Source organism: Ostrea edulis, chromosome 2 (genome assembly GCF_947568905.1).
Source record: "Ostrea edulis chromosome 2, xbOstEdul1.1, whole genome shotgun sequence".
NCBI classification, from domain to species: domain Eukaryota; kingdom Metazoa; phylum Mollusca; class Bivalvia; order Ostreida; family Ostreidae; genus Ostrea; species Ostrea edulis.
In genome coordinates, this window is record NC_079165.1 from 41,125,731 (window position 1) to 41,143,800 (window position 18,070).

Here is an 18,070-nt window from a genome sequence, read left to right on the forward strand (position 1 = left end):
AACAAAACAAACAACAAAAACAACCTTTGTGATAAGTACATGTACAATTGTCAAAGGCCTCTATGTTCTGAAGATAAAGTGCAGACAATAAAATGTAATTATTTCCAAGTGACCTGCACCTTAATTATATGACCTTTGTCCAAAAATGCTGTACATCGGGCAATTTTCATTTGGGGAATGTTTGGCATTTTTAAAAAAACCCACGTAGTTTTGTAGTTTGAAATTTCAGTGCTTTAATTTTTGGTTGTATTTAACAAGAGTATCATTTAAATGGATACAAATTCTAGCTCTTTCATTTTTGGGCCAGTGTATCCAGTGTGCTAAAATTACCTGATATACAGCATGATAATTCCTCTAGTTATAAGCAACCCTCACTTCAAATCTGAATGTAGAACAAGTCTGTGCTATAGATACATGTATGGCCAGTATACAAAATTTAACTTTCTCCCTTGACCATATGCAAGTAACCTTGGATCAGGGTCATGGAGGTTGATATTGCATGCAAAGAGAGCAAAGTTACCAGCATAGCCAAAACACAATTTTGTGACTGACAAAAACACTTATACTGTAGCTATGCCAAAGCCAGCCAGTGAATTTCAAACAATCACATCACATGACTACACCCATTTTATTTCATACAAAATAATAATACATGTACATTAAATCAAACGAAATTCAAATATCAGAACATTTACAATATTTGGTTTATTATATAAGAAATCTTGCTCATCGTAAACACATGAAACATTGAATTTCTTTACATAATGCAATTAAATACAATACAAATCTGCATAATTTTTTTTACATGAATAAACATGTCACTATACTCATAACAGCTGAATTAATTCAGTGCTTCATTTTCTTTTCGCTGGGTTCTCCTGCCTTGGTCTTCAGTATGTTTTGGATTTTCTGCCATTGCCTGTCTAACTCTGCTTTCTCATCCTTGGGACCTGCTCGACGAGTTTTCCGACCATCTGCCATCTTGACACCATACTGAAAAGCTGCCCTAAAAAGCAGAAATACAAAATTAAAACATTTTAAAAGATGCCACACAAGAGAAGGTACACATATGACTTTCCTGCCACATAAATGTTTTTAAAAAGGGCTGAACCCAAGAAAGCATATAGTAGTGGTAAATTACCATATACATGTATGTATCAGATCTTTGTTATGAAATTGAAAGCATGGACGTACATAAAAAGCAGAGAAGCATGATTTTTGGTAACGCATGTGTATAATGCATACAGAACATTTTGAAGATCTGTGAAGAGGAATGCGGAATTAATATTTAACTAAATTTCGTACTTGGGTAGTGCTTCTTTATTGGCCATGTAATCGCTGTATTCTTCCTGGGTGTCGAAGTCCCATCTTCCCACCGGGCCCTTCTTATTGCCCTGGTCCATCTTACTGAAGTCCGCCTCATCATCAGAGTCACCTAGAGCATCGTCAGCTTCCTCCATCCTACAAAACAAGTGAAACCATCACCACAATGCAAAAACGACAGGCATGTAAATCATCTAAACAAATGTTCCAGACTTGAAATTTTACAATTTGCATTTTGTGTGATATCAAAACCACAAATATATTATATGAAACATTTCTTAACACAATGTCTCTGAATTTGCAATGCAAGGTTCTTTCAGAGTTTTGTAAACTGTATGGATATGTCAGATAACGTGTATCTACAGGAGGACAGATAGATTTGATAATTGCCACAGACCCTGGATAACACTCTGCATAACTGTCGATGAGGGTTTTCTGTTGAAGCTTCTCCATCCACTTCTTGTGTTTATCAGCCTTCTCTCTGAAAACATCCAAGTTCAATGTATGTTTACCCCAGGAGAGATTCAATATGAACTGTTTGTCTTCAACCAAATCAAAACTTGTTTTGTTTAAATACATGCAAGCAATCTTACTTTTCTCTCTCTTTCTCAACATCAACATATCCCTAAAATAAGAAGAAAAATACCAGTTTTAATACATGTACTGTTCTCTCTAACGATTAGACACATGATTAATACATGTATCAGTGTAAAGATAACTACACTTTAATTGTATTCTGTACATTGTACATACATAACAGAATATTACTATAATCTAGAATAAATTTTCATTATAAAACAACAAATGAAAGATGAAGAACACATAAATGTCAACATGGATACATTGTGGACATCAAAATAAGAATCTAGAGCAGTCAACTAGAACTGAGGATCAGTTCAATGCAAATTTAACAATATGCAATACCTTTACATGTGTAATATGTTGAAACAAACTAAATATACCTTAAAGCGGTCGTTGATTGTCTTTACCAGATCTCCTGCAGAACCTAGTCCCTTCGTCTTGTCATCATCCTGTAAAATTAAAGTCTGCATGATAAACATGGTCTAATATAAAGTAATAAGAATCATTCAATAAATGTCAGAGGACTCCGTAACAAAAGTGACAAACAGCTGGGAGAAAAAAGTACAAAACAAGAAAGAAACTGGGTTGTTAAAAGAGACAAATGAAAGTGAATTAACCATCATCCTCTAGGACAATTAACAGGAAGTGCAAGTACACACCTCCTCGACAGGCTTCTCAAAGTACGACTTTCTCTTCCTGTCCTCCCTTCTCTCTCTGTGGCCGTCTCTGTCACGATCTCTATCCCTGTCCCTGTCTCCATGGCGATCTCTATCTCGACCCCTATCTCTCCTGTCTCGGTCCCTATCTCGATAGTCCCTATCTCTGTCTCGTCCCCTGTCTCTGCGATCATCTCGATCTCTGTCTCGATCACGTTCTTTCTTGTCTTTCTTGTCCTTGGATTTGGTGTAAGAAGGTAAGTAGTCCCCAGCATCAGTGTAAATGCTAAAATTAGTATCTTTGAGAATTGTACCTGATGCCAATTAAAGGTTTCACTTTATATTCATTAATTTGCATACTTTACAATTGCTAACTTTAAATGTTAAAACTTTTACTCTGTTCTACATATTGTGTACCTGTCATCAGCTCCAGGTAGTTTTTCTTTGGGTTTGTCATCATCCTTGTTTTTCCCTACAATAACAGATTACAAAGGATATGTTTTAATATATCTAACTTTTCAAAAGATTCTGTTTTGCATTTAAGTGACTGAATACTTCAACTACTAGAAAGGAAGTATTAAAAGTTCTACACTGAAGGCATTAACAGTTTAAAAGTTCTACACTGATGGCATTAACAGTGTTAAAAGTTCTACACTGATGGCATTAACAGACCCTTTTCTTTTTTCTTGAGCTTCTTGCTCTCCCGGCGTCCCTGTCTGAGGTAAGACAGAATCTGGGTCAGTTTGTTGATGACAATGTCATTGGTCGTCAGGGACGTAGTGGCCTACCAAAAGAAAGTAGACATAAGAAACTTTCTGTGTGATACACTTAAGAAATAAATTAATACATAAGGATATCATCTGCGACCCTTCAAATCAGCATAAAGTACGACAGCGTGAAGCATTGCAGTTCATATCCTCCTCCTGTATTTTCAAAACTGAAATTTAATTCTTATAATTACATTCTTCTTTCATTTCTGTAAGCATCCCTAACAGTTAAAATAGATGTGCTTATATTTATTAAGATTCATACGCAGACTGTTCACATCTGCTTCACATTCATGCGAAAATGGCTATCATTACAAGTGGTAAAGGTATGATATTGAAAGCAAAAAACATTGAAAATGTAAATATACAGCAATGTAGGGCTGAGTCAAGAGTGTCAATGTACTCCACAACTGTTAAAGCATACAGAGATAGTTCCATTGTATAAATCATCAGCCTTGATTCATAATGTAATTTATTACAATGAAAACATTCTGCTGCCATGACCTTTATTATAATTCCAAACTATATGAGGTATTTCATCTCAATACGATGGTAATTTTTATGAATCCTAAATATGAAAATTACACTTTATATAATACAAGAAAGTCCTGAGTATTTGTGAGAACTTTATTTTAAGAACGTTATTCCATACAGATACTGTATAATTACTTCTTGTTATTCTGTCGTATTTTTGTGGTTTGGGCAAATCAAGCATGTTCCTCTGAGACTTGATTTCATGTTTGAAGAGTTTGTTATTCTTTAATGTAGACCAGTCTCCCTCATTTATGGAGAATTCAAATTCATGAGGATATCCATAAAACAAAATCAAGAAAAATGAAACTCTGAAGAAAATTACAGACAGGCATGTGACATTGCAGAAAATGTTACCTCCAGGCTGGGACAGTCTGCTTTGCTGCGGATTGTGGTACAAGGGACATCATTCTCAGCGTACTCATCTTCTAGATCCACAATATAAGCCATCCGTCCTGGCAAAAACAGCTCATTCCTCTCTGGAAATCTGTGTTTGAATAATGTCCTGTAGATGTTTCTTCCTATAAAATGATACATTTATATCAAACACATGATTTGGGATATACAAAAAATGTAGTCTGTGATCGTATTCCTTTCACCCTCATTCAATAAATAATTAGATACACTTCATTTCTACTTACCCACTCTGGTTTTGAAACTCATCTGCTCCTCTGGATCCACCTCCTTGTCTTCCCTGAAACATTTATAGCTTTAATGTAAAACATTTATAGTTTTCATGTAAAACATTTATAGCTTTGATGTCCAGAATTCTTGAGTAGTCATTCATTTGTAACACGCAATTGATCGACTGAACAAAATACTTTAATTTTCAATAAAAATAACTTGCTTCATGAAGCATTGATGTAGCATTGTGACATTATTAACACTTGATATTTTGGTTTAAAATTCATCCTACAAAAATATCTATCAAGTGATAAATCAAAATATAATTTGTTTTTGTAAAAAAAAAAAAATGTCTCCCCAGCTCCCAAATTGAAAGTGCACAAATTACACCCCTTCCCCTTAATGTACTGCATGGTATGGAGGAGAAAACATGAGCAGGAACATAGACATTATGAACTGCATTTTGTGCATTGAGGAAAAAGATGGAGAAATGATTCAACATTGAGGTGACCAATGTCATTGTTGTATATGATACAAAAGTAATGATTATTATGCTAAAGTACTAGTAGGAAAGTGAAAAAAAGCTATAAAACACTCCTCTTTGATAAACTGTGTAAATTTTTTTAAAATATTAGATCCCTGGGTCAGAAGAATGTGAACATCATTAAATGATAATGAAGTATTGTACATAATTTCAAGGCTATCTGATAAGCCATATAGGAGATTTAGTGTTCACAAGCTATTTTACACCTTCCACCCCTCTTAGATCCAATTCAACTTTAAGGAAAATATTTGGATCCTCACGTTCTGACAATATGCACATCTATAACATTGTATAAAAATCCAAGTCTATCCAATTAGGAGAAACATTCAATGATTTTGTAACAGATAGATGGGACAGACAGTACAAAAATGAAATGTCTACCCTGGAAAAAGGAGACATAATTATAAGGCATGGATTTAATGACAGAGTTTATAAAGTTGGTTTATAACATAAGTTAGTGCTGATTTACTCCAGCATGCTAGAGGTTCATGGCAAGATACTTTTGACATGGCGCCGCTTAACAAGGTATATAAGGGATGGTAACTGAGGCTCCAATAATAATAATAATAATAAAAAATGATAATAATAATAAAAAATAATACTGACATGCATGTCTTTCCTTAAGATAACACACATTACATCCAACACTCAAACATTACATCTCTAAGTCCTTAATATTAAACTTCCCATTTAGGTCTATTATTAATTTATTTTTTAATATATCCAGGCATATCCTGGATTAAATATAGGATTCAGAATCCTATTCCCTGTATTATCAATAAGCGTATGCTCCTTAATAGGGTATAAAGCTCTCGGTATTATAGTTTAAATTAGACACAAATACACTTAAATTCATCAAGTAATTCTCTATACAATAACGCATCGGTGCTGGAGGCCAACTATCTATTAAAGACAGTGGTCTAACGTGTCTTCTATGGCTTTCTCATAAAGTCATGGACGTGCGAGCTTGGTCAACTCCACGTTAAACACTTTTGGCCATAAATACATTTGCACACACACAACTATCCTGCTTTCGGCCAGTAACTAAGGAAATTTAGGCGACTATCTAAATTATTTACACAAATTCAAGCACAGAGCTAGTGGGTTTCTGCACTGGATCCGATGGGATGCTCCCTCCGTACTTCCTTTGCAGCGTCCTCAACACAGTCTTCAAGAAGACCGTCTCCCCGGTTTTACTGGGGGCGATCCGAGGGTCGATCAACCACAGATGAAGAATAGCAAGCTATATTCAAGAAGCCCTTCCCCACGACTATACTGTGGGGATCCATGGGAAATCGACTCTAAGAAGAGAAGATGGACCCATGCACCACCCTCTGGAGGACCTAACCATCCCTGGATCTTCTAGAAGACCCGTTCCCACCATCGTCACCTCGCCACAACAAACCTAGTGTAGTAGGGCCCCTACTGGGCAGTCTGCACTATAAATCTACACCATCATCATCTCTAACTTGTTAGAGTAGTGCTGATTATGCTTTTTATAAATTGATTCACAGTTTATACATCGATTTGCACTAAGTTATGTTACATGTACATTAAACCCAATAATATAATTTGCAATTCAATTCAATTCATAAATAAGTAAGGTCCTATCTGAATAAAATTATTTTAAAGAACTCACTTCTTCTGTGTTACAACTTCCTCCATCATTATCTCTTCCTCTAATTCCTTGTTGCTAATTTCCGCTCTCACCTAAAAAAAAAAATCAAAGATGAAATTAAAGATGTAGCATTGAAAATTCACTGTAATTCAAATTAAAAAAATATACAAAATGAAAACCTAGTCCAATTAATAAGACAAACCTTCTCCAACAAAGCAAAATCCAACCCTTTGACCAAGTGAGTGTGCTCCATATCACCACCAAGATATTTGGACTCCTGAATCAGCTGTTTACGTTTCTCAGCATAGTTATCTCCCCTATTCGAATATCAAGGAAAAAAGTTTCATTTGAAACATTCAAGTTTATGACGAAAAAATATGAAAAGTATGTGTATGCAAATACATTTGATTCACGATTTACACCAAATGCCCAGTAAAGGACTAATAAAGTTTGTGTCCTTTTTTTATCATTTTCGTTTTTAGATTTTAATGCTATTTCAGATCTGCACAGATTAATGTAATGGCATGAATGGTGCAACTCACGCCTTGGCATCAGGAGCCACTGCTCGGTAATCAGCTGTTGTACTGATGATCTCAGTCTCTGCATAGTCTTTATTGACACCATCTCGTCTCTCTCTGGCCTATAATAAAAAATGAGTTTTCCATATTAGTATATTACTTGCACATAAATTTCGTAAATATATAGAAATGAACATTTATCGGTATACCATATGTAGTAAAATATTGCTAACGACAAATACTGTAAACCAACTCTTACTTGCGTGCAAGAATTTTTCACAAGGCTCACAAAAACCTCATCATCACGAATATTTCATGCTGCAAACCAGTCCTCTAATGTCTCATGTATTTAAGATAATATCATTTGCAAAAATTAGTTGCCGTTAACAAGTTTATCACTGGTTAATCGTGAATAAAAGTTAGTTTACAGTAATTAATGAATATTAGAAATTTATGCCCTGTGTTATCTATTAAAGCCTGGTGTACTTATTTTCATCAAGTTTTCAATTTGCTCTGTACCTTTATGTCATTTCAGAATTCAATGATCAACTTTTGCCCTTGATTTAATTTGTTTGATGACAAGGTGGGATGATATGTGGGGAAAAAAACATACATCGGTATGAGCATGTCTCTTCAGTACAGTTCAGACAAAAAATCCGAAGCTTTAGATACAAATACAGATCAGTAATTATAGCAATACTCTTAGACATTCTCTTTTAACTGTCTGCTCTTATTTCTTTATTTACACTTCAATGCAATTTCTCAATAATCATTGTATTTTCTGTTATATGTAATAATAATTAAAACTGCATAGAAAATCGTCTTGCCATTCAAAATTTACAAATCATCATGTCATCTGTAGTATTTCTGTTTGTGTACATACTCTGTCTCGATACTTGGATTCCAGTTCTTTCTGTCTTTCTTCTTCGAGCCTTTTAAGTTTGGCATAGTAACTGTAATTAGAGCAAAAATGATTATATCACTGCTTCCAAAATTAATGCATGTATTTCATTAATCAATCCTTTTGTTTGATTTTCACACGGTCACTAATGTCTGAATGATCCATGAATTCCGTAAAATCAAAGCCATTCAGATTGTAAATTTAAGATCTCACATCTAACATAAGAAGGTCAACAATATAGTTTTGTTCCTCTTACATTTTCTTCTTCCTCCTCCTTGTAGCTGGATCATCTTCATCTTCTTCAGGTCTTGCTATCCTAGAAAAAATAATTCAAAACCGCAAATATTATCATGTTATTCAATGATATGTCACTGAGCAAGATCTTTATCTATATGTACTTTGAAGATTATCGTATAAACTAACCAATTCTTCTGTCAGATTTTGTAATATTAACTCTAATTTTATGGTATGATTTAACATCTTACACAGCTTTCTTTTGGTGCACTGGCTGCTTTGCCCCATGTGTTACTGCAGATGATGATGCTGAGCTTGATGAAGAGACCCGGGGGGTCATAAGCATCTTACGAAAGTCTTCATTGGTAAGAGGTTGTCTACAAGAGATTTATTGTCATTACTGAATATGCGTAACACGTTGATATGAACATGTGACACAGTGGTTTGAATATATTACATCAGTACAATATGTAGAACTGTGCAATATATTAGGTCAACAGACATCTCATAAAACTTTATTGTGTAGTCTCATCCATGTAGTCCTTATCAGCCCATGTAAATGTTTGTTATTCTTTATCAATGGACTGTAATCTTTTCAATGCGAAAATGTGGACAATAATTTCAGCAAATAATGCAATTACCCTTCATCGTCTTCACCGTAGTCCTCGAAATCCTGCGGAGGGAGGGGGTTGGAAAATACCTCAGTTTCACCACCTAAAAGCAAAATCGTTACAAGTAGTCACTGACCTGCCTGGTGATTTACATCAAATGTATTCTAAATCTGGCCTTACGCTTAGAGGATATATGAGAAACATGCATTCACTGTGGTTAAACAGTTAAATGGAGCTGGAGTATATCTATAGAACAGGAATCACAATCATTGAATAGTGAATGACGAGACTGAGATAATATTATACTTACGCTCCGGCATTTCAATGCTTGTTTCAACACCTTTCTCAGTTACAACAGTTGACAACAACTGAACAAGCTTTTTTTTACTGGAAATCTACCGGAAATATAGAATATATATTAGTCAAATAAAAATCGGAAGTTTCCGGTATAATTAAAGAATAAGTCATTACAACACTTTGATATCACACAACATTTTCCAATGGAGTACTATCATATTATTATTTTAATGCATATTATATTTTGCTATGATTACGACCACATTATAGTAACAATACCTTAAATGATAAATCAAAATGTCGGGATCGAGATCCCAAAATAGAATAATTTGGAAATTTGAACCCGAACTACTATATTTTGGCGGAATTTTTTTAAGCCGGGGGGGAAAAAAATCAGCCAACATGGAAAAGTTTGCTGAGTCATTGAAGGATTGCAAATTGAATAAAGAACTGACAAGGTATTTAGCCGTTTTCTTTGTTTTATGTACTGTATAGTATATATATATTTATAACATATTTATATAAAATAATGTTACAGCGAATAACAAAAGACTATAGTTGAGTTTTCAATTGCCTATTGGATTGGTCAATAGACTTTACAATTTGGTCAGCCAAGAATCAAATTTGGTCTGAATTTAGGTCACAAAGTTACTCAAGCGTAGTTTGCTTTTATAGGTAAATCTTAGTTAGAATAATCTAACTGTGTCTCGGGACAGGCCCTAAGTTGATTTCAGTATCTTTTGCAGCTATTTCCTTTAGGTGTTTTTTTTTTTTAGTGAACATCAATTAAATCAAATATGAATGTATTTCTCTCTCAAATATACATTTGATTACTTTAACGTGTTTAAGTAAAATTTAAAAAAAAAGGTACTCTCTCTCTCTCTCTCTCTCTCTCTCTCTCTCTCTCTCTCATTTGAAACATTATTTCAAGTGTTTCTAAATCAATAAATATGGAATAAAATCAAATTTGATTATATTTTTCTTTCAAAAATACTTTTGATTACTTTTACTAAAGAAAAGGGTGCACTCATCTCTCTCTCTCTCTCTCTCTCTCTCTCTCTCTCTCTCTCTCTCATACAATTTTTTTTATTATTAATTAAATTGAACTTAACTAAACTCTTATCAATTTCACTTTTAAAAAATCATTAGACATCTCACAAATTGTCCACATGTACCATTCATCTGTTTGTCAATCTATATTTGAGGTCAGTCCATTCATCTCTCACAATGAAAATTCTATTGTTACTGTTTCTGACCAGGGTTGGTTAGTGCACATCTACCTTTGGGAATCTTACAACACCTATTTAGCTTATAACCATGAAAAAAAAAAGATGGGGAGATATTTTAGAAATGGAAAAGAAATTTCTGAAGAAACAAACAACGAATTTATTGACCTATACAATGAGAGAAATTCTTTTCCTGAAATAATCAGTAAAACTGAAGTGTTAAATTATCTTATTTACAGGGTTGTCACTCATACTGAGAAAAAAAGTTGTCAATTCTTTGTCATACCTGAGTAACTTTGTGACCTAAATTCAGACCAAATGTGATACTATGCTGACCAAATTGTAAAGTCTATTTATCAATCCAGCAGGCAATTGAAAACTCAACTGGTCTTTTATAATTCGCTGTAATGCATATTTGCATAACTATGCTATATTCATCGGACTGTTCTTATGATTCACTATACAGTATCAGAAAGGAACTTATTCGAAGAAAATATTATATGGTTATATTTATGGACATTGAAATTAGAATTGAAACATTCACTCCTATGTGTACCATTGAAATTTTATCTTATTCACAGCAAAAAACGAAATGATTATCTTGAATGGCCTGACTATTTTATGGCAATAGCATTTCTCTCTGCCCAAAGAAGCAAAGATCCCAGAACACAGGTGATATATACTGTTTTCATCTTCACCATAAAATCAGATTTTTTCTATGTACTCAAAGTGAGACAAATTTATTGCATATATGATGAACAAGTAAACTTACTTGAAAGTTCTATCTCTCTCTCATTCACACTCACGCACACAAACACATTCAGTATAACATATCTGAATCAAAATTTGCATCATCTATTGTTTTTCTGAGTGAAAATCACATTCACAATAATCTATCAATTATACATGTGATCTTTTCCTAGCACCACTATGTATCAGAATCAGTCTGTTTCTTGTCCAGAGTTAATTTGGCTAGTTGGTCGCGCCAAATACAACTAGCCATTAATTTGTGTATGACAAATATGATAATTAGTAACATTTACAGTAAACTGCACTGTTCTTGCTATTTCTTTGCGTAGATTCAGATATTAACTTTAAATATATATATATATATATATATATACAGGGTTTGACACTAAGGCACGTCCGACCGACCGAGACTACTAAATGCTAGGTCCGGTGGGGTAAAATGTTTATTTACTAGTCCGACTGGTCGTGTTAAAAATATAAACAAATTTAAGAAACTTTACTTTAAATCATAAGATATTTTATTCATAAAAAAATAACTGTGAAGAGTTTGCAAGCAATTTTGAACCACATGATGACATAATCTCTATCTTTAGTTCTAATAAGTCGCGGTCGTAAGTGATGTTCTACGACATCTACACATTGTTAATGTGTGTAAAGTTATGTTTTGGTTAAACAGAATTATTGAATTCATTTTCATTAAAAAAAACACCAAAACAGTTCATTTGAATTGAATATAAGAAAGTGTTTATTAAACATGTGGGGGAATGTCTATATATTCAATTCAATTCTTTATTGGCACTAAAGCACATTATATAAGAATGTGTTGTTAGCCATACATAGATACACATATATATTGATACATTACAAAATATCAAACTGTTGATAACTTATTTCTAACATTAAAACAGTCTCTGATGTATAGACAGGTTTGTTTTGTAGATACAAGGTTATGTGGATTTAGTAAACAAAATAAGGTATTAATATCTAGTAGTTTTGAATGCATTTTTCTAATATGTTCATACACAGGACAATCAAGTAAAAAATGTTGTTCATCTTCAACAATAGTTTGACAATGAAAACAAAATCTATTTTCTCTAGGAATGACAGGATTACAATATCGACCTGTTTCTACATACAACTTATGTGCACTTATTCTTAATTTGGTAAGATAAGAAACTAAATTCTTAGGAAGTGGAAGACATAAATATGGTTGGACTTCTAGTTTCATAACATCATGGTTGAATAATGTACTATAAAATGAGAGCTTACCACTTTGAGTGTTGTTAATATGTTGAAGTTCAGAAAAGAATTTATTTTCAAAGAATTTTTTAAGTTTAGGAATAAACATTTTACATTCAGTGTCAACGTATCAAATATGAAATCTCGTCCTCAATGAAAGCAAAAGATGTCTCAAGAAAAAAAAAGAAGGAAAACGTTGGGAAGAAACAAAGCAGGGCTTGTGAAATAGAAATTTTAAAAAAAATATTGAGGTCAATTTATTCTAAATGGATTAAAGAATTTCCGTGCCGGTAAAAATTTAAAGAAACTGAAAATAGGGTTGAAAGTAAAAGCATCAAATTGAATGACGAGATTAAAGATTTTTTTGAGACAATTAAATGCATTTTAGTTCAAACTTAACGTTTTTCATTTAAATTAAGTACATGTATTTAGATATGGAGAATCTTATAAGATTTTTTTCTGGAACGTTGGTCAGGGCTAGTGGATGTAAGGTCAGGTCTAGCAAAAATCATTTTAAGTAGCCCGATTGGTCTAGTGCCCAAAAAAGTTAATGTCAAACCCTGATATATATATATATATATATACACATTCATTTCAACATTTTCTTCTAATATCAAAATTCATTTGAAATAATCATTTATATAGCTGTGGTCATTATTGAATTTAAGTTTGAATTGATTTGCAGCATTAAAATAAATTTATATTTTGATAGGTTGGAGCATGTATTGTAAATGAAGAGAAAAAAATTGTTGGTATTGGATACAATGGGATGCCAGTTGGTTGCCATGATGATAAAATGCCCTGGGGGCGAGAATCTGACAATGTACTGAACACAAAGCAATTATATGGTCAGTTGTCATTGTTACAACATCTGTACAACAGGAACATCATAAAAAATAATTATTCCTAATGTAATATATACATGCTTATATATATACAGTCAAACCTTGTTATCTTGAGCTTGATGGGATTGAGAAACTTGAGATATTGAGGTTAAAATACATATGAAAAAAGTATTTGGGACTTTAATCTCACTTCAACATATCCATAGTATTTGAAATATTGATGTTCGAGACACTGAAGTACTAGTAATTTTATTGTGGTGTGTTCATCCATTTCAGTATGCCATGCTGAGCTTAATGCAGTACTGAATAAAAACTCGGCGGATGTGAAGAACTGCAGTATATATGTGGCTCTCTTTCCCTGTAATGAATGTGCCAAAGTTGTGATACAGTCTGGAATTAAGGAGGTGATCTACTACTCGGACAAATACCATGATAAGCCTGAGTTTGTGGCGTCCAGAAGAATGTTGGACATGTCTGGAGTGAAATACAGGTAGGAAATGAGAAGAGTATTATGTGTCAAAATTGAGTCCAATCTGATTCTTTGTGGGATTAAAATCCCAAGGTTCAACTACCTGTCAAAGAATTCTACATTTACAGGGGGAAAAAATTCGGGTAATTTCCTCAATCTCGGATGTGAAATTGTTATCTTTTCTTTGCAGACAATACATTCCAAAGAAACAGCAGATTACGATAGATTTCACAGCCATTGAAGTTATGACGGGAAATAGTGTAGAGGAAGTTCTAAATGGTGACCACACACACAAATAAAGATTATATCCATCTCCCACAAAAATAGCAGTGCTTTCAAAGTACGGTGTACATAAACTTTCTCAAACTCTTATCTCAAATCTGATTATCATTCACATCCTGTGAATAAAGTAGGTCTCAAGTTGATAATGCTGACTGGCCAAGCCAGAATATTTTTTTTTTACTCATGAGTTTTGCTGGCCTTGTTGAGGAAAGGCTCTTCACCATATTGATTTTTTTTTTGGGGGGGGGGGGGGGGGTTATACTGGGAAATCAGGATGGCTCTGTTTGTTATGACATTGATTTATGAATTGTTGTTGTTTACCGAATTTGGTGGGGTTTTTTTTTTAATTAGTGATTCATTGAAACGATCATACATGTATTACTAGTCTTGTCAAGATTATAGTTTTATACACAACAGAAAAAAATTCTATTTTTATTGTACTGAATTATATAGTCGGTATTGTATTTGAATATTTGAAGTAGTTTATCACTATTTGCACAAATTGACAGGAGAATTGAAGGTGTTTGTGTTTTGAACATAGAAATACAGAAATTATTCGAATTAAAAATCTAATCATTTTGGAAGAATGTAGTCATAATTGCAGAAGAGGACCACACTCAGTCAAATCAGAAGCACTGCTTCGTATTGTTCAGTTCAGTTACTTCAAATTTGTATTTACTGGTATTACCATTTAACAATTAAGTGATATCACCATGGATAATGTGAATGTGAACTATTCAGTAAATTATATTGCTTATTAAAGTTTTGCAGATATCAATTAAAAGAATAGGTGTTATTACGTAATTGTTTTGAATTGTTGGTATGAGGTAGCTCCACCTTCATGTGACTTTGCCTTATGGTTAAAAATTCATGTAGAACAACTATTAATTTCCACTTAAGATAGTTAATTTAATTGATAACCAAAGAAATTGTATACAATGTATGTTTCTACCTTTTAAAAGAAGAAGAACATACACGAAGAGAAGTATATATCAACATCAGAAAATTAATTAAAATTTGAATGTTACAGTTTCCAAAATCTACAACTATATAAATGTTCAATCTTCAGTTGATGATATCTAGGTAGTTACTGTATGATTATCAAGCGCCAAATTAACATTAGTCAAATAATTAAACATATCTTTAATTGTCTGAAGATACCATCAATTCATTTGATGTGTGCAACAATTCAAATAACTAATGGTATCTTTAATTCTAAATTATTGTGTGCATTAATTGAATCATTGATAGCATTATTCTGCTGTATTGATTGCACAATAACTGAGTTATTGCTCTATTCATTTGATATTCAATTGATTTGTGTAATTATTTTAGAGAAAGCAATGAATTTATATGGAGCTCCAGATTAGATTTTGCTAGCAATAATTCCGCCATATTGATAAGTGCAATAATTCGTTTGATAAGAGCAATAATCGATTTGATGTGCGCAATAATTGAATTTATGATATCTTCAAATCATTAATGATATTGTTTATTTTAATTTAGCGCTCCATATATATAGTAGACATAATTACAATGTCAAATATACCAATCTGATTAAAACCAGATCCTGAGATCCGCTCACTTTAGATCGCTACACTAGGATCTGACGTAACCCCATATAGGGTCACGTCCGCATGACCTTTCGTTAAGCCAATCAAATTGACCCTGTCGATTTATACCAACGATAATTTTTCTCCCATGAACCTTTGCGTCATTGATGCACACAAAAAAAAAAATGGCTGCGCGTTTGACAGACGACTGCACACCTGTCAAAACATGCGATTTAAACAACTTCTGTATTCTCTGCGGATTTTCTTTCATTCAAACGCTAAAAAATCCCGTGGAGTTCACAATTCAAGGAAAATGGCTGCGATTGTTTGGTTTGAAAGAAAACATACCGCAGCTAGATGCGACGTCACAATGCACCGTTTACGTGGACTGGCGTTATATTCCTCGCGTTATTTAAGTAAACCATCTTGAAAACTATTCAATTCGTACCCGTCCCTATTCATACATAAATCTGAATTCACTATTAATTTAATTTGGGTATATTTCATATCGTACGTTTTGTAGTTTGAATGAACGGAATAGATTAGGCATTGTTGCGAAAGTTTAAAATTCGTTATGCGAGAATATACAACTTTACAGTGTGGAATAAACTTCGTGGGAGAGAGATTACAGCAATTTGTTTACGAATTGCCAGGAACCGCCTAAATAGCCATCATTGTCTGTATGGCGCAATCTGACTGGCTGATAGTTCTCATGAATATTCCAAGCGAAAGGTCATGCGGACATGACCCCCTATGAGGTTACGTCAGATCGAAACCGGATTCGTAAACCGTGTCGTTTGTTTCTGCAAAACCGGAACCAGATTCGAGAAACCGCGAATCCTGCTCTGAGGCTGGATTTTTTGGTTTCAAGATGACGGCCGATAAAGTTTCATAAGTTTTGTCATTTCATTATTGAAGTTTTGTTATTTGTTAATCCTTATAGATTGTTAGATAGTTTGCGTACGTGCAAATGTCAACAACAGAATGCTATTTTGGGACAGTTTTACCTATATAATTACCAAACAGACGGAAAACCAAAGCAAGACGCACATGGCCTAGACGTTCCCTGTAAATACATGTGTACTGGTTATGGAAACGCATTTACACGTTAGCTAGGGTTAACATTCAATAAAAAGAAGAAATAAATCACAGGTCGTTCCGTACCCAAATCAGTCCGGCTATCGAAAGAAATTTACAACAGGTTGGGAATAATACGTATAAAGGTCAATTCCTTCATCCTCAAACAAAAACTCAAGCCATGGATAGCATTCTACATTACTGACAGCTATCTTGCTAAAATCCAGTTTCGGTTTGAGCGTTTGATTACAAGCAGTTGGTTTACGAAACCAGATTCAAAAACCGAATCCAGTTTTGTTGTAATCAAACACGCTCCTAGTGAGCGAATCTCAGGATCTGGTTTTAATCAGATTGAAAATATACCAGCTCACGAATGCGTTATTGCCCTCAACAACACTTTTATTGTTTGTTTCGAACATATTTTATTGATCAAATCAAAGGGATTGGGAACAAGTCCTGTATGGAGGGCCAAATTAACATAAACTCAACTAATTAAAGATATCTTCAATTATTTGAAGATATAATCAATTCAATTATTGTTCTCATCAACTGAATTAATGCGAGCATCAATTCAATTATTGTGTCAGTTAAATTATTGCTCTCATCGATTCAATTGATGTGTGAATTAATTCAATTATTGAGAGCAATAATTGATTGGATGCGCGCATCAATTCAAATATTGCTTTCATCAATTGAACTGATGAGAGCATCAATGTGGTGGAAATATTGGTCGTAAAAATTTAGAGCTCGGTATTTATAATTTGATGATCTCTTTCATTCGATTGATTTTATATTGTTTAACGTTCCTCATATGGAGATGTATTTTAATTCAATTGAAGATATCTTTAATTATTTACGCTTTTGTATTAGGAATTAATGCGCACATCTATTCTTAGAAAGAGAGCAACAATTCAATTATAGAGATCATTAATTCAATTGTGGATATGTTGAATTGAAGATATCTTTAATTATATACTTGCTCTCTCTAAAAGAATTATTGCTCTCTTCAAATGAATTAATGCAATTGAAGAGAGCAATACTTCAGTTATTGCGCACATGAATTAAATTGATGTGCGTATTAACTAATTAAATTATTGCTCTCTTCAACTGAATTGTAGCACTGCATCAATTCAGTTGTTGATATCTTCAATTCACTTAATGAGAGCAACATTTGAATTATAGCGCGCATCAATTTGCAGAATAATATACTATGGAATCAATATACTTTGACCAACTGAGGTTGTGTGATAATAATATGCCTAAATGACAATGCATTAGAACACAATCCAGTCTATCACCTTGAAAAAATAGTTTAGGTACATATGTAGAACAGGGTTGCCTTTCTTTGAAAAATAAACAACTTTAAACTTAGATGGCTTGAATTTGAGTAACCACTTATTTGACCATGTTTCAATATATGTAA

The 18,070-nt window shown here is 33.3% G+C and overlaps 2 protein-coding genes across 4 annotated transcripts; one reads left to right on the forward strand and one right to left on the reverse strand.

The window, feature by feature from the left end:
• Positions 1 to 609: 609 nt before the first annotated feature.
• LOC125679353 (protein Red-like) lies at positions 610 to 16,249 on the reverse strand. Of its 3 annotated transcripts, none has more exons than XM_056154010.1 (19): positions 16,167 to 16,249; positions 9,220 to 9,304; positions 8,940 to 9,012; positions 8,550 to 8,675; positions 8,321 to 8,380; positions 8,047 to 8,116; positions 7,188 to 7,285; positions 6,848 to 6,962; positions 6,667 to 6,737; positions 4,501 to 4,553; positions 4,217 to 4,380; positions 3,234 to 3,345; positions 2,979 to 3,033; positions 2,565 to 2,847; positions 2,286 to 2,354; positions 1,917 to 1,948; positions 1,721 to 1,804; positions 1,306 to 1,461; positions 610 to 1,006 (listed from the first exon to the last, which is right to left on the reverse strand). In XM_056154010.1, exons 2-19 carry the CDS (start codon positions 9,227 to 9,229, stop codon positions 847 to 849), a joined length of 1,791 nt encoding a protein of 596 aa, XP_056009985.1. In that variant the 5' UTR covers positions 9,230 to 9,304; positions 16,167 to 16,249; the 3' UTR covers positions 610 to 846. The 3 variants fall into 3 exon arrangements, with proteins under 3 accessions (XP_056009985.1, XP_048774470.2, XP_056009986.1); XM_048918513.2 differs by lacking the exon at positions 16,167 to 16,249 and adding an exon at positions 15,919 to 15,997; XM_056154011.1 differs by lacking the exon at positions 16,167 to 16,249 and adding an exon at positions 9,486 to 9,526.
• LOC125679354 (deoxycytidylate deaminase-like) lies at positions 9,532 to 14,816 on the forward strand. The gene is made up of 5 exons (XM_048918515.2): positions 9,532 to 9,664; positions 11,014 to 11,104; positions 13,134 to 13,269; positions 13,543 to 13,756; positions 13,926 to 14,816. Exons 1-5 carry the CDS (start codon positions 9,609 to 9,611, stop codon positions 14,032 to 14,034), a joined length of 606 nt encoding a protein of 201 aa, XP_048774472.1. The 5' UTR covers positions 9,532 to 9,608; the 3' UTR covers positions 14,035 to 14,816.
• Positions 16,250 to 18,070: the final 1,821 nt, after the last annotated feature.